The sequence below is a fragment of the Oncorhynchus kisutch genome, linkage group LG6, assembly GCF_002021735.2.
Source record: "Oncorhynchus kisutch isolate 150728-3 linkage group LG6, Okis_V2, whole genome shotgun sequence".
Lineage (NCBI taxonomy): Eukaryota > Metazoa > Chordata > Actinopteri > Salmoniformes > Salmonidae > Oncorhynchus > Oncorhynchus kisutch.
The window spans coordinates 47,530,143-47,555,986 of record NC_034179.2 but is presented as its reverse complement, the minus strand read 5'-3'; the positions used below and the strand labels follow the sequence as shown (position 1 = coordinate 47,555,986).

Sequence of the window (25,844 nt, the reverse complement as noted above, 5' to 3'; positions counted from 1 at the left end):
ACGGGCTTTCAACTCCCTCCAAAGATTTTCTATGGGGTTGAGATCTGGAGACTGGCTAGGCCACTCCAGGACCTTGAAATGCTTCTTACGAAGCCACTTCTTCGTTGCCCGGGCGGTGTGTTTGGGATCATTGTCATGCTGAAAGACCCAGCCACGTTTCATCTTCAATGCCCTTGCTGATGGAAGGAGGTTTTCACTCAAAATCTCACGATACATGGCCCCATTCATTCTTTCCTTTACACGGATCAGTCGTCCTGGTCCCTTTGCAGAAAAACAGTTGCAAACTGTAGTCTAACTTTTTTTTAAGCGGTTTTGGAACAGTGGCTTCTTCCTTGCTGAGCGGCCTTTATGGTTATGTCGATACATGACTCGTTTTACTGTGGCTATAGATACTTTTGTACCTGTTTCCTCCAGCATCTTTACAAGGTCCTTTCTTGTTGTTCTGGGATTGATTTACACTTTTCGCACCAAAGTAAGGTCATCTTTAGGAGACAGAATGTGTAGAATGCGTGGTCCCATGGTGTTTATACTTTGCGTACTATTGTTTGTACAGATGAACATGGTACCTTCAGGTGTTTGGAAATTGCTCCCAAGGATGAACCAGACTTGTGGTCTACAATTTTTTTCTGTCTGAGGTCTTGGCTGATTTCTTTTGATTTTCCAATGATGTCAAGCAAAGAGCCATTGAGTTTGAAGGTACATCTTGAAACACATGCACAGGTACACCTCCAATTGACTCAAATGATGTCAATTAGCCTATCAGAAGCTTCTAGAGCCATGACATCATTTTCTGGAATCTTCCTAGTTGTTTAAAGGCACAGTTAACTTAGTTTATGTAAACTTCTGACCTACTGGAATTGTGATACATTGAATTTTAAGTGAAATAATCTGTCTGTCAACAATTGTTGGAAAAATTACGTGTGTCATGCACAAAGTAGATGTCCTAACCGACTTGCCAAAACTATAGTTTGTTTACAAGAAATGTGTGGAGTGGTTGAAAAACGAGTTAATGACTCCAACCTACGTGTATGTAAACTTCCAACTTCAACTGTATATCTTAGTACTACTGATGCTTTAATTGATTATTTATTGTTCCTCCCAGAGACTGTCAACCACTGTAGTCAACCACCCCATTTACATTGTCAGATATTCAAGTTCGCTTACTGTTTTGTGGCACTTTTGAATGGAACCTCAAGGCTGGACCGAGGCATTTCTGAGCCCCTTTTCCAAACAACTAGATTTTTTTAAATTGTATGTTTGTGAGGGTGATAGCAGACAGTGTGGAAGCAATGCTTTTCTGGTGTAATCTTTCATCAACCACGGCAGACACCCTTTCAGTCAATGGACTCATTAGTGTTCCCAGCTGACTAGCTCTATCCATATTGCTTTCTCTTTCCTTGCTCATTAAGCAGTCTTCAAAGTGAAATCAATCCTCCTTTGTGTGGCCAGGGCGTGTCTTATTGTGTGGGTGTGCATGTGTGACGAGTGTGTTTCTTCAGAGCGGAGACCAGGGTTGCACCTCCTGAGTCAATTAAAGCTAGAATCTACAGTTGGACCTATAAATTAATTACGTATACTCATTGATTGTTGAAGAATATAACTTTTACATGCCTCATGAACTGTCGTACCCCATCAGAACCCAAAATATAAGCTTGTTTTACTCCAATGTTTGTAAACGACCTGAAGGTAAACAAACACGGTTATAACTATAATATAACTTTACTATAATAAACCATTACCGTTCATGTCCTGTCGACATTGTATCTTTTGATTGAGTTATTCCAAATAATAATTTCCACAACAAATAATTTTGTCTCACTTGTTTTAATTCGTTACAGTTGAATAAGGCCCAAAGAAACATGACATAATATATTTTTTTGTGGCCAGGCCTCAGAGGTGAAAACACAAAAGCAACATTTTGGGGCCAAAGAAGGAGCTGATCGTAGAAGTGCACCAATATTTCCTTCCACTTTGTAGCCTATACTAACTCGAGCATCTCATCATGGAATCCTAATTGGTAGATGTTTGCTCAAACCAATGAAATTATATTTGTCCTTACTATAGCATCTTACTAGCAACTTCTGTCCCACAGTTGTTTGTTGTGAGATGACTGTATGTATTGTTAACACCCACCCATTGGTCAACTGTTCATCAAATAGTGTTAATAAAGTCAAGGACGAAGTTCTGAGAGGAAAAAGTACAAGGTATCCAATCAACAGATGTTTTCTGTACATTTTAATGTAAATTAATGCAAATATCTTTATTTTTTATAAATCGACACTTGGAGTCAAAGTTTCAATACAATATTGTAAAAAGATCAACTGTATTGGTTTTATTCACCCCCCCCCCCCCCCAACACTATTGCAAAATATATAATTTATGTATCTATAGCAGTGGCTATTAGTGCTGATAGAAACAGTAAAAAATAAGAAAGCGTCTCAGAGGCCCAAAATCATAAAGTTTCCCTCTCCTCTGCTATTCTGTTCCCCATTCTTACAATGACACTTTTATTGTGTGCATACTGTAGGTATTTGATATGCATCGGTCCGGGAGAAACGATCTCTATTTCTTTTGGTGCATGCAGGAGACAGACAGGCATTTCACTGTTACTGGCCAAGATGCGGCAAGTCATCTGCCCACGTTAAAGCCTCACTATTTTCCCAGTTTCTGTACTTAACCAGCTCTGTTCTGGTTCTATTATGTATTTTTCTAGACTCTGAATGTCTACAGGTCTGCTCTGAATGTGCCCAACCGGTGAATATGAAAAGCATTTGGTGTCAGCGTTGGAGTTTAAAAAGTAAATCTCATTCTAATGGTATTATATTTCTGTTTTCCTCTATGACTGATGGCGATTAGGGATACATTAATCAGTGCCTTGAGGCATCTCAAGCAGTAATCTTCTTTCATTGGGGCAGCAGGTAGCCTAGTGGTTAGAGGTTGCTGGATTGAATCCCTGAGCTGGCATGGTAAAATCTGTCGTTTTGCCCCTGAACAAGGAAGTTAACCCACTGTTCCCCGGTAGGCCGTCATTGTAAATAAGAATTAGTTCTTAACTGACTGACCTATTTAAATGAAGATTACATTTAAAAAATAGAGAGAAATTATAATAATAGAAATTATAATAATAATAATTTAAAACGTACAAAATTAGTTCAAAATGTGTTTGAATTAGGTGTTCGACATCCCAGATAAAAACTGTATGTCATTTTGAATAACGAAAGAGATGAGGAGGCAATAACAAGTTTTGTTTAGATGTTAGATAGCTACCTAAATTTCAAACAAACATGTAAGACAACACATGTTTTTATTCTTAAAACATGAACATGTCACAGTGCCATTTTACATCTTACTTTTAAGTCTTGTAAATTGACTGGCATGTTATGTTTTGGCTGTCAGACATAATGAAGTGAATGAAAACTGAATGAAAACGTACACAGTACATTTCTGGAGTCAATTAAAATAGACAATACTCAGGGATGGGGAAAAATAGGTATGTTGGCTTTCAATAAGAATTTAATCTACACTTTTTATTGTGTTAAACATGAATCAAAATGATAATGCAGATTGTTTTAGAGGATTACTTTTTATAGCTGCCTATTTACGTAGAAATTTTGGATGAAAATGTGAAACTTTTTATGACACATGAATATTCAACTACTGCCCAAATTGCAGTATCATTATCTCCGTGAAATGTGAGTTTGAAAATTTCTTTAGACCATTAGAATCTTGAGCGGCAAGCACAGACTACTAATATTTGCTTTGTTCAGTTACTTTGACATCAGCCGTTTTTATTTTAAGTTCTAAATAGTTTCTGTAGTGATTGTGATTGAGGTCTATGAAATGTTTGGAGCGTTGTTTCAACCTTAATACCTTATAAGATCGATATTGTTTTAAAGAAGCCTAAGATATTTAGGATAGATGGGAATGCTCCGAGGGCTGAGATATTAGTATCTTGGCGAGAAAGCTGTTGTTCACTTTAAATGCTCAAGCAACCTTTCCCTCCCCTGTCCTTGAAGAGGCATTTACTCACTTCTCTGCCATGCCCGTAAAATTAATTTCTCTGAATATTTTAACCTGCGTCGCTCTGCTCATTTCACTGACTTTGGCAGGCTGCTTTATATGTGACACTGTAGCCTTTTCATGGCATCAGGAAACCTGTGCTGTTACTTAAAAACAGAATAAAACAACTCTGTTGTTGTTGTACATATTTGTAACACCATTAATTATTAAGCAAGAATATGCTTATGTAGCATGTTCCCTGTTCAGTGTTGGCCTATTTCACAAAAACTGTGATTTGCACATTTCAAAGGTGCATACTATGTAGTAATCTAAGTATTTTCACTGGTATGTGTGATATCCTAGCTAGGCTCTAAACCATTCAACGCCTTATTGATGCTCCCTTCCAGGGGATTGTGTGGGGGTGTCTGTGCCACCTTGTTCATTTTCACAAGGCTTTGGGGAGCTAGCAAGGCGAGGCAAAAAGAGCATTAGAAAACTGGTTGTTTGGATCCTGGATAATGATTTGCTTGACAAGCAGCGTGGCACACTATGCCTGCTAACAGTTCCATAATCTGAAAATTATCACTGTTCATGTTGCTGTCCAAATAATAATCTCTTGTATTTATCTCAACTCGCACACTATTTTGCCTTGGTTCCATTCTAGCATTTAGTTTGGTACAGCGGGGGTTAATATATGCCTCCCTGTCCGACTTTGGAAACAATGTTTCACTTTTGAATTTCGATCTCTGTACCATTCATAGGTGACCAGATGAGACAACTTTTTCTGAGACGGGCGAAGTCACGCTTCAACGACATTATCATGGACATTCCCAAGTAAACTAAAATGCAGCTAGAATACTTTCATTCCAGTTTGAGTTAACTGAAGTTGGCTAGGTAGCTAGCTAGCAAGTGACATGAAGTTATGCATAGCCTGCATAGCAACCATTTAGTTTAGAATGGACGACTAGTCCTGTTGCATAGCAACTATGCAAAATTATACAAGGGGTGGGTCTAATCCTGAATTCTGCATTCCAGCCAGTGTATATTCCACAAGTTACCACTGGCTAAATCTATGATGTTAAAATGCCAATTTACTCTGTTCCATCTGACTGCAAATTCAAGCAAATTCATTTCAACAATAATCTTAATTTTAATTTGACTTTACAAACAACAAGAGGGCTTAATTGTGTCTTTTTTCAGAACCTAGACCTATATAAAAGAACAACTGGCTGAGGTAGGCTATGAGGCTTAACTGCCTAATAGAAGTAGGATTGTTTTATTAGGCTTACTTACAATAGCATCCGGTCAAAAATGTAGCATCCTACATAAAACAATAATTTAAAGAAAAAAGTCTGCACGTTCAAACTAAAACAATGTAACTAATAATGAAAAGCGCACATTTGTAAATCCCAAACTCTAAACGTAATTGGAAATATAGATGTGGCATTGTGGTTACAATGAAGAATGTTTTCAGTTGATGCCAAACAAATTTGATCGGGTTTAAATCAGGAGACCTACATGTAGAGATGAAAAATAAATATTATTAGATATAGGCCTACCGAAGGTGTTGTAGGTCTTTTATTTATTTATTTGTATTTCATCTTTATTTTACTACATAAATGTCTACTTACTCTGCTGGCGTCTTGACCCAGTTTATGCCCTCATTTGCAATGCAAACCCAGGTAAGCAGTGTGTTTTGGGTCATTGTCTGCATTTGGAGAAGAAAAAAAGACATTGAGCCTAACAGCCAAAATTAGGTACAATAATAGAAATATACATGTAAATAGGCCTAAACATAACAAATTATTGCTATTATCCAACCTTGAAAGAAACAATGTGTACCCAGAAACACCTCTCTGACATAGGGTCCATCTCTGACATAGGGTCCAGCATATCTCTTGATGTTTTCTTCCTCAAAGAAATCTCGAGCCATGATATCTGAAAAAGGAGGCAAGAGTTCATTATTGTTTCACCTCTGAACCACCCATCCCAGATCCGGTATAATTGTCAACAGCAACGCTGAATAGCATAGCGCCACAGTCAAATAATATTACTAGAAAATATTCATATTCATGAAATCACAAGTGCAATATAGGAAAACACAGCTTAGCCTTTTGTTAATCCACCTGTCGTCTCAGATTTTGAAATTATGCTTTACAGCGAAAGCAAAACATGCATTTGTGTAAGTTTATCGATCGCTCGACAAAACAATAAGTACACTTAGCATCAGGTAACTTGGTCACGAAAATCAGAAAAGCAATCAAATTAATTGTTTACCTTTGATGATCTTCAGATGTTTTCACTCACGAGACTCCCAGTTAGACAACAAATGTTCCTTTTGTTCCATAAAGATATTTTTTATATCCAAATACCTCCGTTAGTTTGGTGCTTTATGCCCAGGAATCCATCAGAAAGAGTGGTCACGACAACGCAGACAAACATTCCAAATTATATCCATAATGTCCACAGAAAAATGTCAAACGGTTTTTATAATCAATCCTCAGGGTATTTTTCAAATATCTATTCGGTAATATATCAACCGGGACAGTTGGCTTTTCACTAGGACCGGGATTAACAATGGCCGCCTTTCTCTTTTGCGCACAATTCACTCTGAGAGCCCCCACCTATCCACTTACGCAATGTGGTCGTTCAAAACAGGGGCACTTCCTGATTGGATTTTCCTCAGGTTTTAGCCTGCAATATCAGTTCTGTTTAACTCACAGACAACATTTTGACAGTTTTGGAAACTTTAGAGTGTAACTCATTTGAATCAAATTAGTTAAGCAAGTTCCAGTCAAACATTTGGACACACCTACTCATTACAGGATTTTTCTTTATTTTTACTATTTTCTACATTGTAGAATAATAGTGTAGACATCACAACTATGAAATAACACCGGTCTCCCGCGTGCCCCGCATTCTGTAGTACTGACATGGCCTGCTCTTTCTTATGTAAGGAATTAGGCACTTTCACATGTTTACTACAGTATGTATTGTAGACTGAACAGGAGGTGCGGTAGAGAGGGAGGCGAAAACTGCAAGTCCGGGACAAGGTAGCACGTCCGGTGAATGGGTCAATGGGCCTTTATATAAAAGTGAAAATGCCCTTGAAGGGCTTCTCGGGCATTATCACTTGAATATTTAATGACTGTGTCGCATCTGTAGCAACATGGCCAAAAGAACTAACAACCAGCTTTTTGTCCAGAATATTCTGCTGGAAGAATAACATTATATGAACATTTGCTTATCAAAATAAGATTATAATGAAAATACGTTATTTAATGTTATTTTAATATGTTGGTAACTGTTTTATAAGAGAAATAAGGCAAGCGATGTAGTGATGTATCATGCATACAGTCACAGGCAAATGGGTTGACTGGCCCTCCCAAACAATGCCATTTACCTGTAACTGTATTCATCATACAGCAATGCCTCTTGTGCATTATTGCTTAAAAACCTCTTAAGGATCTGAACCTTTATTTTCAATTTTCACCTAAAATAACACACCTAAATCTAACTACCTGTAGCTCAGGACCTGAAGCAAGGATATGCATTTTCTTGATACCATATTTACTAAAGGTAAATATTTACAATATTTACCTTCAGAGGTGAATGTATCAAACCAGTTGCCGTGATAAAAGTACATTTTTGTTGTGCATTCTCCTCAAACAATTGCATGGTCTTTTTTCACTGTAATAGCTACTGTAAATTGGACAGTGCAGGTAGATTAACAATAATGTAAGCTTTCTGCCCATATAAAACACGACTATGTCCTGGAAAGTTTGCTGTTACTTATGTGTTTGCTGTTACAATGTGTAATCACATTAGCGCACGTTAGCTCAACTGTCCCAGTATAGGGACACCGATCCCATAGAGGTTTTAAATAATGACTCAAAGCCAGTCTGTGGCTACGTCCCAAATGGAACCCTATTCCCTACATTGTGCACCTTTTTTGGTCCTGGTCAAAAGTAGTGCACTATGTAGGGAATATGGTGCCATTTGGTCACTTATGTGAAAGGAAGAAGCGTAAACAAGGGAACTGGTAATAAAGTGCCACCAAATAACAGCTGTACAGTGACATGTGACCAGTTTCAGGATACTAGACTTATGTTGCAGGTCACTACTTCACAGAAGAGCCGTTTAAACATAAACCTTTTTGGCAGATATGCCTTCTCGAACATGTGAACTTTCATGTGACTTAATAACAAACTTCTATGCCATCTGAAAATACGAATAAAATTGTTAAATTACGAGCCTACTTGGTTAAGCCACAGAAAAAGCTAGCAACCTCTCCGCTAGCCATGATTGGCTGAAATGAATGAGCTGGACATGCCAAGAGATGAGTTTGGATTGGTCTGCCAAATATCACGCTTCTGTCTATTTGAGCTGGTCAGTAAGTGTAGGTCAACCTGTCAAATGCAACCTTTTTAACTGATTTGAAATCAGTTGAATTTGAATATGATAGCTAAGGAGATGGAGAAAACACCTGTCTCAGGATTCAAACTAAGGGCAACCATAACATCCGTGACAGGAGACGTGTCCATCGATGATGTACAGTATTAGTCAAAAGTTTGGACACACCTACTCATTCAAGGGTTTTTCTTCATTTGAACTGTTTTCTAAATTTTAGAATAATGGTGAAGACATCGATACTATTAAATAACATACATGGAATCATGTTGTAACCAAGAAAGTGTTAAACAAATCAAAATATATTTTAGATTTAGATTCTTCAAAGTAGCTACCCTTTGCCTCGATGACTGCTATGCACACTCTTGTTATTCTCTCAACCAGCTTCACCTGGAATGCTTTTCCAACAGTTTGACCACTAAGGCCTGTGTCACACTCGTCATAGTGAGGAGACCAAAGCGCAGCGTGATGTGAATACATGTTTTAATGAAAAGACGGAAAAACACGAAGTACACTAAACAAACAAACAAAATATAAAAACGAACGTGACTGCTATAAATACTGAGTGCAAACATGCAATATCACATAGACAATAACCCACCAACCACAATACAAAACAGGCTACCTAAATATGGTTCCCAATCAGAGACAACGACAAACACCTGCCTCTGACTGAGAACCATATCAGGCCAAAACACATAGAAACAGACTGACTAGACATGCAACATAGAATGCCCACTCATATCACACCCTGACCAAACAGAGTCCCCCCTAAGGTGCGGACTCTGGCCACAAAACCTAAACCAGCAGCTCCTGGCTGGCTGACGGCTCTGGCAGCTCCTGGTTGGCTGACGGCTCTGGCAGCTTCTGGCTGGCTGACGGCTCTGGCAGGTCCTGGCTGACTGCCGGCTCCTGGCTGACTGGCGGCTCTGGCGGCTCCTGGATGACTGGCGGCTCCTGGCTGACTGCCTGCTCTGGCAGGTCCTGGCTGACTGACGGCTCTGGCAGCTCCTGGCTGACTGACGGCTCAGGACAGACTGGTGGCTCTTACGGCTCAGGACAGACTGGCGGCTTTGATGGCTCAGGACAGACTGGCGGCTCCGGGGGCTCAGGACAGACGGGAGACTCTGGCGGCTCAGGACATCCTGGCCCTAGGAGACACACTGGCTGTCTGGAGAGCAGGGCTGGCACCATCTGCCCTGGCTGGATCCTCACCCTAGCCCACCAGATGCGGGGAGCTGCGATGTAGTGGGCTAAGCACGCGTACTGGGGACACAGTGCGCTCCACCACATAACACGGTGCCTGACCAGTACGACGCCCACCACGGTAAGCACAAGGAGTTGGCTCAGGTCTCCTACCTGACTTAGCCAAACTCCTCGTGTGCACCCCCCCAAAACAAAATAAGAATTATTGGGGCTGCCTCTCGGGCTTCCGTGCTAGCCTTGTACCCAGATATCATCGCCGTTCCTCCTGTACTCTCTCCACCTGCTTCCATGGCAGGACCCCTGCCATTACCTCCTCCCAGGTCCAGGATGTTTTACCGTCCAGTATTTCGTCCCGAGTCCTCGATTCCACAAAGCGCTGTTCCTCCTTATCACGCTGCTTGGTCCTTTTATGGTGGGTTATTCTGTCACGTTCGTTGAATGGAGGAGACCAAGGCGCAGCGTAATGTGAGTACATGACACTTTTAATAAAGATAGACACTAAACAACTATGCAAAATAACAAAACAAACGTGAAGCTATGATACAAAAGTGCAAACACAGGCAACTAGACATAGACAATAACCCATGAAATTCCCAAAGAAGATGGCTGCCTAAATATGGTTCCCAATCAGAAACAACGATAAACACCTGCCTGTAATTGAGAACCAATATAGGCAACCATAGACATATATAAACACCTAGATGATAAACAACCCCATAAACCTACAAAACCCCTAGACAGTACAAAAAACACATACATCACCCATGTCACACCCTAACCTAATCAAAACAATAAAGAAAACTAAGAATACTCAGGTCAGGGCCTGATTCACGCAGTCTCCTCTGAACAAGTCTCCTCTGAACAGTTGATGTTGTGATGTGTCTGTTACTTTAACTCTGTGAAACATTTATTTGGGCTGCAATCTGAGTTAACTCTAATAAAAGTATCCTCTGCAGCAGAGGTAACTCTGGGTTTTCTTTTCTAGCATAATACATTTTCAGATATTACACGTTTCTAATTTTGATAGAAAGTGGTTTTATTTCAAGTTAGTGTACTGTTAGTGAGCTAACAGTTAGCTGGCTGGCTTGCTAGATAACGTTACATGTATGATCTTATTATTCGTATCTTAGAGCCATTTGCTTGCCTAGTTATAGCCTAATGTTAGCTAGCTAACATTGAACCTGGTTGATTAGCTACCCACAGATTCATGCAGGGTAGTAACTTCATGAGTTGGGATGATGGTTCATTACTTAGCTACAGTTGAAGTCTGAAGTTTAAAACTCATTTTTCATTAAAACTCATTTTTCAACCACTCCACAAATATCTTGTTAGCAAACTATAGTTTTGGCAAGTCGGGTAGGACATCTACTTTGTGCATGACACAAGTCATTTTTCCAACAATTGTTTACAGACAGATTATTTCAATTATAATTCACTGTATCACAATTCCAGTGGGTTAGAAGTTTACATACAATAAGTTGAATGTGCCTTTTAACAGCTTGGAAAATTCGAGAAAATTAGCCTACAGAAGCTTCTAAAGCCATGACATAATTTGAGTCAATTGGAGGTGTACCTGTGGATGTGTTTCAAGGCCTACCTTCAAACTCAGTGCCTCTTAGCTTGACATCATGAGGAAATCTAAATAAATCAGCCAAGACCTCAAAAGAAAATTGTAGAACTCCACAAGTCTGGTTCATCCTTGGGAGCAATTTCCAAATGCCTCAAGGTTCCACGTTCATCTGTACAAACAATAGTATGCAAATATAAACACCATGGGACCATGCAGCCGTAATACCGCTCAGGAAGGAAATGCGTTCTGTCTTCTAGAGATGAACGTATTTGGTGCGAAAAGTGCAAATAAATCCCAGAACAACAGCAAAGGACCTTGTGAAGATGCTGGAGGAAACATACAAAAGTATCTATATCCACAGTAAAACTAGTCTTATATCGACACTGTAAAGGCCGCTCAGTAAGGAAGAAGCCACTGCTCCAAAGCATTCCATAAAAAAGCCAGGCTACGGTTTGCAACTGTACATGAGAACAAAGATCATAATTTTAGGAAAAATGTCCTCTGGTCTGATGAAACAAAAATAGAACTGTTTGGCCATAATGACCATCGTTATGTTTGGAGGAAAAAGAGGGATGCTTGCAAGCCGAAGAATCCCATCCCAACCGTGAAGCACGGGGGAGGGGGGCAGCATCATGTTGTGGGGGTGCTTTGCTGCAGGAGGGACTGGTGCATTTCACAAAATAGATGGCATCATGAGATAGGAAAATTATGTGGATATATTTGAAGCAACATCTCAAGACATCAGTCAGGAATGTAAAGTTTGGTTGCAAATGGTTATTCCAAATCTACAATGACTCCAAGCATTCTTCCAAAGTTGTGTCAAAATGGCTTAAGGACAACAAAGTCAAGGTATTGGAGTGGCTATTACAACGTCCTGACCTCAATCCTGTAGAAAATTAGGGAGCATAACTGAAAAAGTGTGTGCGAGCAAGGAGGCCTACAAACTTGACTCAATTACACCAGCTCTGTCAGGAGGAATGGGCCAAAATTCATCCAACTTATTGTGGGAAGCTTGTGGAAGGCTACCTGAAACGTTTGACCCAAGTTAAACAATTTGAAGGCAATGCTACCAAATGCTAATTGAGTGTATGTAAACATATTACCCACTGGGAATGTGATGAAAGAAATAAAAGCTGAAATAAATCATTATCTCTACTATTATTATGACATTTCACATTCTTAAAATCAAGTGGTTATCCTAACTGACCTGAAACAGGGTATTTTTACTTGGATTAAATGTCAGGAATTGTGAAAAACTGGTTTTAAATGTATTTGGCTAAGGTATATGTAAACTTCCGACTTCAACTGTAGGTATTCTTCTTGTCCAGATGGGATAGGGCAGTGTGCAGTGCGATTGCATCATCCATAGATCTATTGGCATGGTATATGAATTGTCTAGGGTGTCGGGTAAGGTGGAGGTGATATAACTTAACTAGCCGCTCAAAGCACTTCATGATGACATAAGTGAGTGTCACGGGGCGATCGTAATTTGTTCAGTTACAATCGCTTTCTTGGTTACAGGACCAACATCTTGAAGCAAGTGAGGGAAGCAGACTGGGATAGGAATATGTCTGTAAACACTCCAGCCAGCTGCATGCTCTGAGGATGCGGTTGGGGATGCCGTCTGTTTGATTTTCTTATGGAGGGCAGAACTGGACTGTTTGTATTCAATCATATTCCCAGTCACTTTGCTGTGGTTAAATGTTTTGGGTTTGCGCTTTCAGCTTTGCGCTAATGCTGCCATCTATCCACGGTTTTTGGTAGGTTTTAATCGTCACAGTGAGAACAACATCCCCTATACATTTCCTGATGAACTCAGTCACCATGTTAGTGTATACGTCAATGTTATTCAGAGGGAACCCGGAACATATCCCAGTCCACAAGATCAAAACACTCTTGAAGCATGGATTCCGATTGGTCAAACAGCATTGAATAGACCTCAGCACGGGTACTTCCTGTTGGAGTTTCTGCCTATAGGAAGAGAAGAGCAAAATGCAGTCGGGATCTGATTTCCCGAAGGGAGGGTGGGGAAGGGCCTTGTATCCATCCCGTAAGGGAAAGTAACAATGGTTGAGAGTTGTTGAAGCTCGAGAACTACAGACGATGTGTTGATAAAACTTTGGTAGAGTTTCCCTCAGATTTGCTTTATTAATGTCCCCAGCTACAATTAATGCGGCCTCAGGATATGCGGTTTCCAGTTTGTAGTTCCTTGAGAGCTGTCGTGGTATGCGCTTGAGTGGTACTATACATGGCTGTGACGATAACCGAAGAAAATGATCTCGTTAGGTAATGCGGTCGGCATTTGATTGTGAAGTTTTCTAGGTTGGGTGAACGAAAGGACTAGAGTTCCTACAATCACACCATGAAACATACACCTCCGCCTTCTTCCCGGAGAGTTATTTATTCCTATCCTCACAATGTATTGAGAACCCAGCTGGCTGTATGGACAGGGACAGTATATTCGGAGAGAGCCATGATTCCGTGAAACAGAGTAGGTTACTGCCCCTGATATCTCTCTTGAAGGAGATATTTGCCCTGAGCTAGTCTACTTTATTGTCCAGGGACTGAACATTAGCGAGTAAAATACTAAAAAGCAGTAGATGGTGTGCTTGCCTAAAAGTCCACTCCGAAAACCTCTTCTCCGTCGGCGGTGTCTTGGAGCAGCCTATGGAATAAGTTAAATTGACTTGAAAGGTACGAAGTAAGGGTCCAATTCAGGAAAGTTATAATACCAGTGAGTTACCTTTCTAATATCCAAAGTTAGTTCTGCCTGTTTGTAATAATGCACAGAACATTCTGGGCTAATAATGTGAGAAATTTCACACAAAACAAATGTAATACTGCAAAGTTATTTAGGAGCCTGAAACAAGGTGGGCTATGTCCATCGGCACTATCTTCCACATCGGTAAATAACAAGCGTTTTCAAGTGCAACTTTAGTAACAATGGTTTTGGCATACAGCTCGCTGATTTAACTCTTTTGGGAAACCAAGCCTATCACTTTAGTTTTCACAAATGTATAGCAACACTGGTGCTTATTTTTTATAGCAATTTAAAGTGATTGATGTAGAGTTCATTATTTTTGTGAAATGACTTTGTGCCAAAAAGAAAGGAGCAAAAGCTATATTTCTGGTTCCATTTTTACCAAGCGAGTTTGTGGTCAAATACAGCCTCATTATCTACACAACATTGCCCCCACCATCGTGCAAGGAATAATATGCTCCATAAAAAAAATGCAGAGGAAATTGCATTGCATTGTGCCGTAGGCAGGCCTGCGTACTACAAGGAACCACCCATTTTGTGATGAAAAATGACATTCACGTACTGGTTGCGCTCCTAATCGTCGTGTTTCATAAACTGCGGATTGTCTCTAAATGGTAAAGAAATAGCCCCAACCTCAACATCCAATTGTGGTCAGACATTTTCATTAATCCCCATTAGGGAAAGCAACTTGATAGATGGAAAGAGCCCTGAGGTGTTGCTAGCTACTCATTGATATCCCCCACCCAACAGATGGGTATCATGTAACGGAGCATGCAACAGGAAGAGAAGCCAATCAATTTGGCCCTTATGTCTAATAGGAAGCCAAATAGGGGGGGGGTATCAGGTTTTCTGTTGTAAGCCCCATCTGCGCCCCCATCCACCCCGACCCCACTTTGATACAGCAGCAAAGGAAAAGTGAGAGGAGGAGCACCCCCAGTGCATTTGGGCCCGTATATCATGCCCCCTCAATCAGCCCGTACATCGGGCTGGAGTACACAGAAGGAGAGAGGGGGAACTAAACAAGAGCAATCCGTTGTGTGCATTATGCGTGTTTAGAAAGGGATGAAGAGACACTCAAGTAGCTAATGTGGTCTCGTAATGGAACTGCGCTGCTCTGCAGAGCTGAGAGTATCATGTCAGACCCCTTAAGAGGTACTTCATTGCCTGGCCCTCAGACTGCCAGAGTCTAACCACACTGCAGGAGCACACCATATGGTTCAGACCACTCGGCAGAAAAGTACTCATGTTCCTCAAGCAGTAAACTAATGTAGCAAATGCCTGAAATGAGACCCTCTACATAATGGTATTGACGAGAAGAAGAAAAAAACTGTAGTTCGAATACTGTTCAACCAGTCCAATAAATGTGGAGGAAGAGTTAAAATGTAGTGTCGCCTTGTTAAAGTCCATATGCGGAAGTCGAGTCATGGGCTCTCTTTCCATTTTCCCTGAATATCAGAACATTGGTTGTTGGGAACTCGGCAGAGGCTACTCAAGCATATGCGCAGAATCAGCCGTAGCCCTGTGGAAAATCGGTTACATGACTGACAAGAACTGATAAAAAGTGTTCAAGAACATATATCCCATTACGAGATGAGAATTGTTCTGTTTATGTTCTTGATGTGGAAATAAGTGAAACGGTTCCTGGTGGAATGAACAACAGGCCCCTTCATCTTTTCGACCCCCAGTTGAGCGTGATGCTGAGCGTAGGCTTGGACCACACACACATCCAAGAATTCCTTTCTATTTTATTGTAGGGATTCCAGGCACTTGGGGGGCAGAAGTAGTCAATCCCCCACCCCCAACCCTCCCCAGGCATCCCCATTATCTTTCTCGGGGGGCCGTGGCAGAAGAAAAGGGGACAGGCAGAGCTAATTCATCTATGATCTTTACCTAATCCCCCCCCTCTCTCTCTCTTTCTCCTGCTCACTCTCTTTGCCTGAATGCATTGAAGTAGTACATCCCTCCCCCATTCCCACCCCTCCCGTCCAACACACATAGATACTCATTCTCTCACACACTCTGCCTCACACAAACACGAAAGCCTCTTCCTGAACATGTCCAGTGGGAGAGGATAAATCGAGCTGAACAGTATTTTTTTTTACGAGTGTGTGTGTGGTGCAATAGTCCTTTGAGGCCTGTGTGTCTTAACGCTGTCTGGGAGCTCAAATGTTGATTATAGACTGAGGCTAGGTGTGGCGAGACAGGGCGGTGTCAAGGCTTTGTCTACAGTATTAAACCCGGGCTTGCGAAGAGGGGTTTGGTCTATCAGGGACAGCTGCCAGATTGGAGCTACATGTGTGGACTGGATTCAAAGAGCTTCTGTGGGTCTATGCTGTGGACCACGACTGCACCAAAGGGAATGTAAGCACAAGTTCAAGAACTTCTGTTGATCCCCCACAGCTGTGTGTTGCAGCGCAAGCAAGGGAACCACCAGGAATCTGTTCTAGTACTGCGAATATCTGAGGAGAGAAACAAGTTTTTTTTTTGCGCAATCTGTTAACTTGGTGACTGCAAACTCTCTACTGATGATTGGATATACTCTTTTGAAGTGCTATTTGAGGACATATACTTTCAATGCCAGGCGTTTTGGAATATGGGACTTTTAATCTCTGATTTGGTCTGTCTGGAAAGGCTTTGGCACATTTATTACATGTTCTTGGTACTACTGATAAGTATGTTACATCAATGCTGTTTCTTTATGACTGTGTCCTATGTCTGAGCAGATTGTATTTTATAGCTCGAGGGTACATGTTTTTTATTTGTTTTCTTTTCCCAGAGTTTGTCATTAGATAACACGTTTGAGTGTTTGTTCTCCCTTTATTTTGTTCTAAAGTATCTCCCTATTTCTCTTTTACATTTTGTCAAATATCTTGTTGTTTTGAAAGCTTGTGTGTTTTGTCCATTCGTTAGCTTCTCTGTCAATTTTAAAACTCACTATTGGTGTGTTATTGAACTCGAGGAACAACCGATTGAGTGTGTGGTGTTGAGCTGTTTATCTTGTGAACAGCAGGTACGATGAAATCAGTGTCATGCAGCTTGTTTACTTATTCAACCCGTTTCATTGGACACAATGGGCAATCTGCCTGCAGGCCACTTGACACATACGGTTTCTTTATCAGATAATTGTTGTTATCTGTGGCAGTTTCATGTGAAGAGCAGGTGAAATTTGCAAAATGGTGAAATATATGTTGCATTGTAAAGATTCTAACCTTTTACTCTCTCTCTTTCTATCTCTCTGTGTTCAGCATTTGCAGGTAAAGTATCCCCGACTAGCTCAGATGCTCTCCTGAGCTCTTCGGCAGTCACCCCCACCCCTCCGGACATCTACCTGCCCGCCAACTTCAAGCTTTCCAACGCCCAGCTGGCCTTCTTCCTGCGAGAGACCAGGTCCTCGGGCCAAAGCAGCGGTAGCCCCGCCAACAAACACCCTCTCCAGCGTTCCGAGAGCTTTGTGGTCTTCCAGACCAAGGAGTTTCCCTCCGTTAACATAACCTTTGGCCCGTTCACCCAGGACCAGAGCCTATCCAAGGACCTCCTCCAGCCCTCCAGCCCTCTGGACATCCTCGGGCGGCTAACGGTCAACTGGAAGGTCCGGGCCTTCATCGTCCAGTCGAGGGTGTTATCTAGCAACCCCGTGGTCCAGGTGCTCTTCTACATCGCCGGTCGCGACTGGGATGACTTCAAAGTCCAGGACAAGCTGCCCTGCGTCAGGCTCCACGGCTTCCGGGATGTGCGCGAGATCAAGACGTCGTGCCGCCTCCGGGGGAACCTTGCCCAGTGCTTGGCCCAGCTGGAGTTGCCCCCCACTTGGTTCAACACCAATGTGGCCCCCCTGGGACGCAGGAAAAGCTCCAGCGACAGCCTGGAGCTGAGCGGGGAGTCCCTCCAGGCCGAGCTGTACTACACCCTCCATGACCCGGACAGCGGAGGGGAGTGCGGCGAGAACTCGGGCCGCAGAGGAGGATCACGGGGCGAGCCTCCCTCTCAACATCCCCTCCTCCGCATTGGTAGCATCAGCCTGTACCATTCCAGCCAGAAGCAGCTGGTGGTGGACAAGCAGCTGGATAAGAACATGTTCCTGAGGTTGCCTGAGAAGTCGCTGAAGCCAGGAGAGACCCTCAACATCTTCCTCTACCTGGTGCCCAATTCCACAGTGGAGCTGTTCACCCTCAAGTAAGTGTCTCTTTCTCAATTAATCTTTCCTGGATGCATCACATCTTCTTTCCTAGCCTTCTTCTCAAAATTATTTAGAGGAGAAGGTCAGAGGAAAGGGACCTTGGACCTTCTCCTCCAAAACAGTTGAGGACGCAATGAATTGGAGTGTGTGCTTTCAGAAGGAAATATTGTCAATAGGGCTGGGATTTGCCAGGAACTTCACGATATGTTATTATCACGATGCCTAGGTACGATATGTATGTGATTGTCACAATTATATATGTATTAATACTGTAATTTGCTATTCGACGTTCCAAACATATTGCTCACCATATGTCTGCTGCAGAGTGACAAGAATCAGTCATGAGAAAACAAGTTTTGATCAGTAATGGAAATAAAAGAACTGAAAACAGATTGGCTCCCTAAAAGAAGAAGATGGAGAACAAGCTTTAAAGGATTAAAACTGTAGTTTGTACAGCCAACTAGTGCAAAACTAATGTTGTAATATTGTAAAAACTATATGATATATCATCAAAAGTAACTGGGTATCTCTAATGGCCAATGCGTTACTTACTGCCTTACATGTTATTGTGGCAATTACCAAGGTATGTAGTGATATACAGTGCCTTGCGAAAGTATTCGGCCCCCTTGAACTTTGCGACCTTTTGCCACATTTCAGGCTTCAAACATAAAGATATAAAACTGTATTTTTTTGTGAAGAATCAACAACAAGTGGGACACAATCATGAAGTGGAACGACATTTATTGGATATTTCAAACTTTTTTAACAAATCAAAAACTGAAAAATTGGGTGTGCAAAATTATTCAGCCCCTTTACATTCAGTGCAGCAAACTCTCTCCAGTGAGGATCTCTGAATGATCCAATGTTGACCTAAATGACTAATGATGATAAATACAATCCACCTGTGTGTAATCAAGTCTCCGTATAAATGCACCTGCACTGTGATAGTCTCAGAGGTCCGTTAAAAGCGCAGAGAGCATCATGAAGAACAAGGAACACACCAGGCAGGTCCGAGATACTGTTGTGAAGAAGTTTAAAGCCGGATTTGGATACAAAAAGATTTCCCAAGCTTTAAACATCCCAAGGAGCACTGTGCAAGCGATAATATTGAAATGGAAGGAGTATCAGACCACTGCAAATCTACCAAGACCTGGCCATCCCTCTAAACTTTCAGCTCATACAAGGAGAAGACTGATCAGAGATGCAGCCAAGAGGCCCATGATCACTCTGGATGAACTGCAGAGATCTACAGCTGAGGTGGGAGACTCTGTCCATAGGACAACAATCAGTCGTATATTGCACAAATCTGGCCTTTATGGAAGAGTGGCAAGAAGAAAGCCATTTCTTAAAGATATCTATAAAAAGTGTTGTTTAAAGTTTGCCACAAGCCACCTGGGAGACACACCAAACATGTGGAAGAAGGTGCTCTGGTCAGATGAAACCAAAATGTAACTTTTTGGCAACAATGCAAAACGTTATGTTTGGCGTAAAAGCAACACAGCTCATCACCATCCCCACTGTCAAACATGGTGGTGGCAGCATCATGGTTTGGGCCTGCTTTTCTTCAGCAGGGACAGGGAAGATGGTTCAAATTGATGGGAAGATGGATGGAGCCAAATACAGGACCATGCTAGAAGAAAACCTGATGGAATCTGCAAAAGACCTGAGACTGGGACGGAGATTTGTCTTCCAACAAGACAATGATCCAAAACATAAAGCAAAATCTACAACGGAATGGTTCAAAAATAAGAATGTTAGAATGGCCAAGTCAAAGTCCAGACCTGAATCCAATCGAGAATCTGTGGAAAGAACTGAAAACTGCTGTTCACAAATGCTCTCCATCCAACCTCACTGAGCTCGAGCTGTTTTGCAAGGAGGAATGGGAAAAAATGTCAGTCTCTCGATGTGCAAAACTGATAGAGACATACCCCAAGCGACTTACAGCTGTAATCGCAGCAAAAGGTGGCGCTACAAAGTATTAACTTAAGGGGGCTGAATCATTTTTGATTTGTTAAAAAAGTTTGAAATATAAAATAAATGTCGTTCCACTTCATGATTGTGTCCCACTTGTTGTTGATTCTTCACAAAAAAATACAGTTTTATATCTTTATGTTTGAAGCCTGAAATGTGGCAAAAGGTCGCAAAGTTCAAGGGGGCCGAATACTTTCGCAAGGCACTGTATATATACACAGTGGGGCAAAAAAGTATTTAGTCAGCCACCAATTGTGCAAGTTCTCCCACTTAAAAAGATGAGAGTCCTGTAATTTTCATCATAGGTATACTTAAAAAAAATCCAGAAAATCACATTGTAGGATTTTTAATTAATTTATTTGCAAATTATGGTGGAAAATAAGTATTTGGTCACCTACAAACAAGCAAGATTTCTAGCTCTCACAGACCTGTAACTTCTTCTTTAAGAGGCTCCTCTGTCCTCCACTCGCTTCCTGTATTAATGGCACCTGTTTGAACTTGTTATCAGTATAAAAGACACCTGTCCACAACCTCAAAAAGTCACACTCCACTATGGCCAAGACCAAAGAGCTGTCAAAGGACACCAGAAACAAAATTGCAGACCTGCACCAGGCTAGGAAGACTGAATCTGCAATAGGTAAGCAGCTTGGTTTGAAGAAATTAACTGTGGGAGCAATTATTAGGACATGGAAGACATACAAGACCACTGATAATCTCCCTGGATTTGGGGCTCCACGCAAGATCTCACCCCGTGGAGTCAAAATGATCACAAGAACGGTGAGCAGAAATCCCAGAACCACACGGTGGGACCTAGTGAATGACCTGCAGAGAGCTGGGACCAAAGTAACAAAGCCTACCATCAGTAACACACTACGCCGCCAGGGACTCAAATCCTGCAGTGCCAGACGTGTCCCCCTGCTTAAGCCAGTACATGTCCAGGCCCGTCTGAAGTTTGCTAGAGAGCATTTGGATGATCCAGAAGAAGATTGGGAGAATGTCAGATGAAACCAAAATATAACTTTTTGCATCCAAAGAACACCATACCTACTGTGAAGCATGGGGGTGGAAACATCATGCTTTGGGGCTGTTTTTCTGCAAAGGGACCAGGACGACTGATCCGTGTAAAGGAAAGAATGAATGGGGCCATGTATCGTGAGATTTTGAGTGAAAACCTCCTTCCATGAGCAAGGGCATTGAAGATGAAACGTGGCTGGGTCTTTGAGCATGACAATGATCCCAAACACACCGCCCGGGCAACGAAGGAGTGGCTTCGTAAGGAGCATTTCAAGGTCCTGGAATTGCCTAGCCAGTCTCCAGATCTTAACCCCATAGAAAATCTTTGGAGGGAGTTGAAAGTCCATGTTGCCCAGCAACAGCCCCAAAACATCAGTGCTCTAGAGGAGATCTGCATGGAGGAATGGGCCAACATACCAGCAATAGTGTGTGAAAACCTTTTGAAGACTTACAGAAAACGTTTGACCAAATACATATTTTCCACCATAATTTGCAAAAAAAATTCATAAAAAATCCTACAATGTGATTTTATGGATTTTCTTTCTCATTTTGTCTCTCATAGTTGAAGTGTACCTATGATGAAAATTACAGGCCTCTCTCATATTTTTAAGTGGGAGAACTTGCACAATTGGTGGCTGACTAAATACTTTTTTAACCCACTCTATATACATACATGCAGTGCCAGTCAAAAGTTTGGACACACCTACTCATTCAAGGGTTTTTCTTTATTTTTTACTATGTAATACATTGTAGAATAATAGTGAACACATCAAAACTACGAAATAACACATAGAATTATGTAGTAACAAAAAATGTTTTAAGCAAATCAAAATATATTTTAGATTCTTCAAAGTTGCCACCCTTTGCCTTGATGACAGCTTTGCACACTCTTGGCATTCTCTCAACCAGCTTCACCTGGAATTCTTTTCCAACAGTCTTGAAGGAGTTTCCACATATGCTGAGCACTTGTTGGCTGCTTTTCCTTCACTCTGCGGTCCAATTCATCCCAAAGCATCTCAATTGGGTTGAGGTCGGGTGATTGTGTAGGCCAGGTCATCTGATGCAGAATTCCATCACACCCCTTCTTGGTCAAATAGACCTTACACAGCCTGGAGATGTGTTGGATCATTATCTTGTTGAAAAACAAATGATAGTCCCACTAAGCACAAACCAGATGGATGGCGTATCGCTGCAGAATGCTGTGGTAGCTATGCTGGTTAATTGTCCCTTGAATTCTAAATAAATCACGACAGTGTCACCAGAAAAGCACCGTCACACCACCTCCTCCATGCTTCACGGTGGACACTACACATGTGGAGATCATCCTTTCACCTACTTTGCGTCTCACAAAGACAGCGGTTGGAACCAAAAATCTCAAATTTGGACTTATCAGACCAAAGGATAGATTTCCACCAGTCTAATGTCCTGGGCCAAAGCAGGTCTCTTCTTCTTATTGGTGTCCTTTAGTAGTGGTTTCTTTTCAGCATTTCAACCTTGATGGCCCAATTCACGCAGTCTCCTCTGAACAGTTGAGATGTGTCTGTTACTTGAACTCCATTAAGCATTTATTTGGACTGCATTTTCTGAGGTGCAGTTAACTCTGATGAACTTATCCCCTGCAGCAGAGGTAACTCTGGGTCCTTCTTTTCCTGTGGCGGTCCTCATGAGAGCCAGTTTAATCATTGTGCTTGATTGTTTTTGCGACTACTCTTGAAGAAACTTTTACAGTTCTTGACATTTTCCCTATTGACTCACCTTCATGTCTTAAAGCAATGATGGACTGTCATTTCTCTTGCTTATTTGAGCTGTTCTTGCCATAATATATTTGGTAAAATACCATCTTCTGTATACCACCCCTACCTTGTCACAACACAACTGATTATCTCAGGAGCAAAGAAATTCCACACATTAACTTTTAACAGGGCACACCTGTTAATTGAAATGCATTCCAGGTGACTACATCATTAAGCTGGTTGAGAGAATGCTAAGAGTGTGCAAAGCTGTCATCGGGGCAAAGGGTGGCTTCTTTGAAGAATCTGAAATATAAAATGTATTTAGATTTGTTCAACCTTTTCACATGTGAGTTCCAAATATCTCTAATGGACGCTTTACTGAGCCGGAGAAACTTCTCTCTTCGAGGAGAGCCCCCCGCACAACACTCATGTTTGCGCAGATCAAGTATGCATATATTTGTGCAGTCTTGCAAGAATTTGAACATTTTCTTGCTGGCGCTTGCTTTGCCTTCCTTGTTGTTTTCCTTACCAATAATAACTTTGGACATGTGTGCGTTCCTATCAAAGTAAGTTCCTTATTTTCTGTATATCGTGTTGTCGTTTCTACTGTAGGCACATGCTATATGTATGTATGTAGCATACTGTACTTACAGTTTTATTCGCAAGTACTGGTGACAAATAATGCATTCCGATTATTGCATATATTTTAATGGACACCTATGATAAGCGTTCTAATCAAGGGTTCTAATCACACTGGTTTGATCATATCCGTTTGTTGGTACGTATGACACTTTTTTGGTTACTACATGATTCCATATGTGTTATTTCATAGTGTTGATGTCTTTGCTATGTAGAAAATAGTAAAAATAATGAAAAACTCTTGAATGAGTAGGTGTGTCCAAAATGTTGACTGGTTCTGTATATTTAAAGAACTTAGTAAACTTTATTCATCTCAGTCCTTTGAAGTGGTGCCCGAATGTATTGAACATAATATTTTTCTTACATAATTGCCCGGGAGCTTACGCAATTAAAAGAGAACTGGGAGATGTTCTCTAGAATACTGAACGTCAAGACATTTTGAAGTGTCTGTTTTTCAACATTCTTTAAGGGAATAAAGCACATCTCTCTATTGAACTCGACTAGATTTTGAGAACCGGAACACTCCTTTTACCCTGTAACAGAGAGGCCTAGCTCCCTAATTTCCTAGCGCTATCAATTCAACCAGCACAGTGGAGAAATGAGGACTATATCATGTCAAATCTTTTTGAATCTCTCATGTAAGACTTGGCTCTGAGAACATGAGATGAAGATCATTCATCAGCCTCCTGAAAGAGCAGGCATAATGGGTATTAATTGACATCTGTTCAAATTAAATTCCTCATGAGCTGACCCACTTCTTGTCGAATTAGAGCTTAGGGGATACAAGGCATGTCTCCTCTCCCTCATCCCTGTGTTTCTCACTGTTATTCCTCTCCGTCAACATAATGAGAGGGTTAGAGTTCCCAGACAAAATAAAATGATTATTTAAATCCATGAAAGCCTCAAGAAAATTAGCTTTCTTTTTCTACTCTCCTGAAGATGAGGAGAGATGGAGGGGGAGGGGCCGATATTAAGCGATATCTGAGGCATGACGGCGAAACTCTTCTTAAACACGGTGCTCCCTAATCGTAATGGAAACTCTGACTTCAATTTAGGAATTCACCGTGAATTAATTATGCTTCAATAACTCATTAAGGCGAACAGGAACAGGCAGTGCTAGGATTTACAGTATGCAGGCAGGAATAGTGCATTAGTGTTATCTCCCCAGTTCAATATTAGACTACCCCTACTGTGTGTGCATGTGTATGGCTTGAGACCTGACCATTTCTCATAAAACCCAGACTCTGAGGAGGAGAGCCCCAAGCATTTCACTTCTGACCATCACAGCGATTCCAAGAAGATGCTCCGTCCCCAGAGAGATCTATAACCTAATATGTGGATTACTTTGTTCCGAGATGTGTCCTGCCTAATCCCTCTCCCTAATGCTGTTGTTACCGATAGATCAAGAATTTACTAATAACTTGACCTCATCTGTGGCCCGCCCATTCATAACATGTAGGTTTTATAATTATATCCCCTTTAGTGATGAATATGCCAAGAACATTTTATTTTTTTCCTTAGTCATCATGTGTAAGTTTCGGTTCATCGTTAAAACCTGGAGGAACAAAATGGACGACCAGATTCAAGTTTCAAAGGTTTTCATAATACCTTTCATAATATTCCATATTACCTTGTCTATTATTTCAACCATCATCACGTTATTGTGCAACTTGCAACCTCTGAACTGATTTCTAACCACCATTGTCTTCATGAAATGCAAACTACGTTACCTTAGAAACATAACTTTCAAATGTCACCTCTCATTTAATAGTTGACCCTCCTCTTTTCAATTTCAGTGATTATCTAAGAATTATACTTCATATTTATTTTGTATCCAGGACACAGTGTTGCATTTCTGTCTCTCTGGGGGATAATAGAGTGTAGAAGAATAAAAATAGGTGATAGAGGGGGGAAAAATCCAGAGAGACCCTGAGCCAGGTGACTAAATGGGGCGTGAATGAAACTGTGCTGGAAGCCAATTGTTGATGTGTCTCCACCTAGAGCCCTGCATTACCGCGGGACTCCCGTGTCGGACCCGACAGAGAAGTGTGCTGCGCAGCCTGAATGGTTCATGCTCATGGTGAAAATATTATTTTAGGCAGGGTAGCCTAGTGGTTAGAGCGTTGGACTAGTAACCGAAAGGTTGCAAGTTCGAATCCCCGAGCTGACAAGGTACAAATCTGTCGTTCTGCCCCTGAACAGGCAGTTAACCCACTGTTCCTAGGCCGTCATTGAAAATAAGAAGTTGTTCTTAACTGACTTGCCTAGTAAAATAAAGGTAAAATTAAAAAAAATATATATATATATTTCATAATGGTCGTGTTGCTGTTTTAAATGCACTGTGAATTGTTATAAAATCACTTT

At 41.3% G+C, this 25,844-nt stretch overlaps 1 protein-coding gene and 1 long non-coding RNA gene across 3 annotated transcripts in view; one reads left to right on the top strand and one right to left on the bottom strand.

Annotated features, from left to right (window-relative positions):
• The window catches only part of LOC109892926 (transmembrane protein 132E), a 373,494-nt gene that overhangs the window by 231,535 nt on the left and 116,115 nt on the right, over positions 1-25,844 (top strand). Inside the window, exons 1-2 of one of the 2 annotated variants that reach the window (XM_020485813.2) lie at positions 15,915-16,618; positions 17,192-18,119. In XM_020485813.2, the coding sequence (XP_020341402.1) occupies positions 16,540-16,618; positions 17,192-18,119 (1,007 nt within the window). In that variant the 5' untranslated portion in view covers positions 15,915-16,539. Of the gene's footprint in view, positions 1-15,914; positions 16,619-17,191; positions 18,120-25,844 lie in introns of those variants that run through there. The other variant, XM_020485814.2, reaches the window with a different exon arrangement.
• On the bottom strand, positions 5,070-6,099 carry LOC116374405 (uncharacterized). Its single transcript, XR_004210325.1, has 3 exons — positions 5,821-6,099; positions 5,631-5,707; positions 5,070-5,513 (listed from the first exon to the last, which is right to left on the bottom strand). It is a non-coding gene; the product is annotated as an uncharacterized LOC116374405 (long non-coding RNA).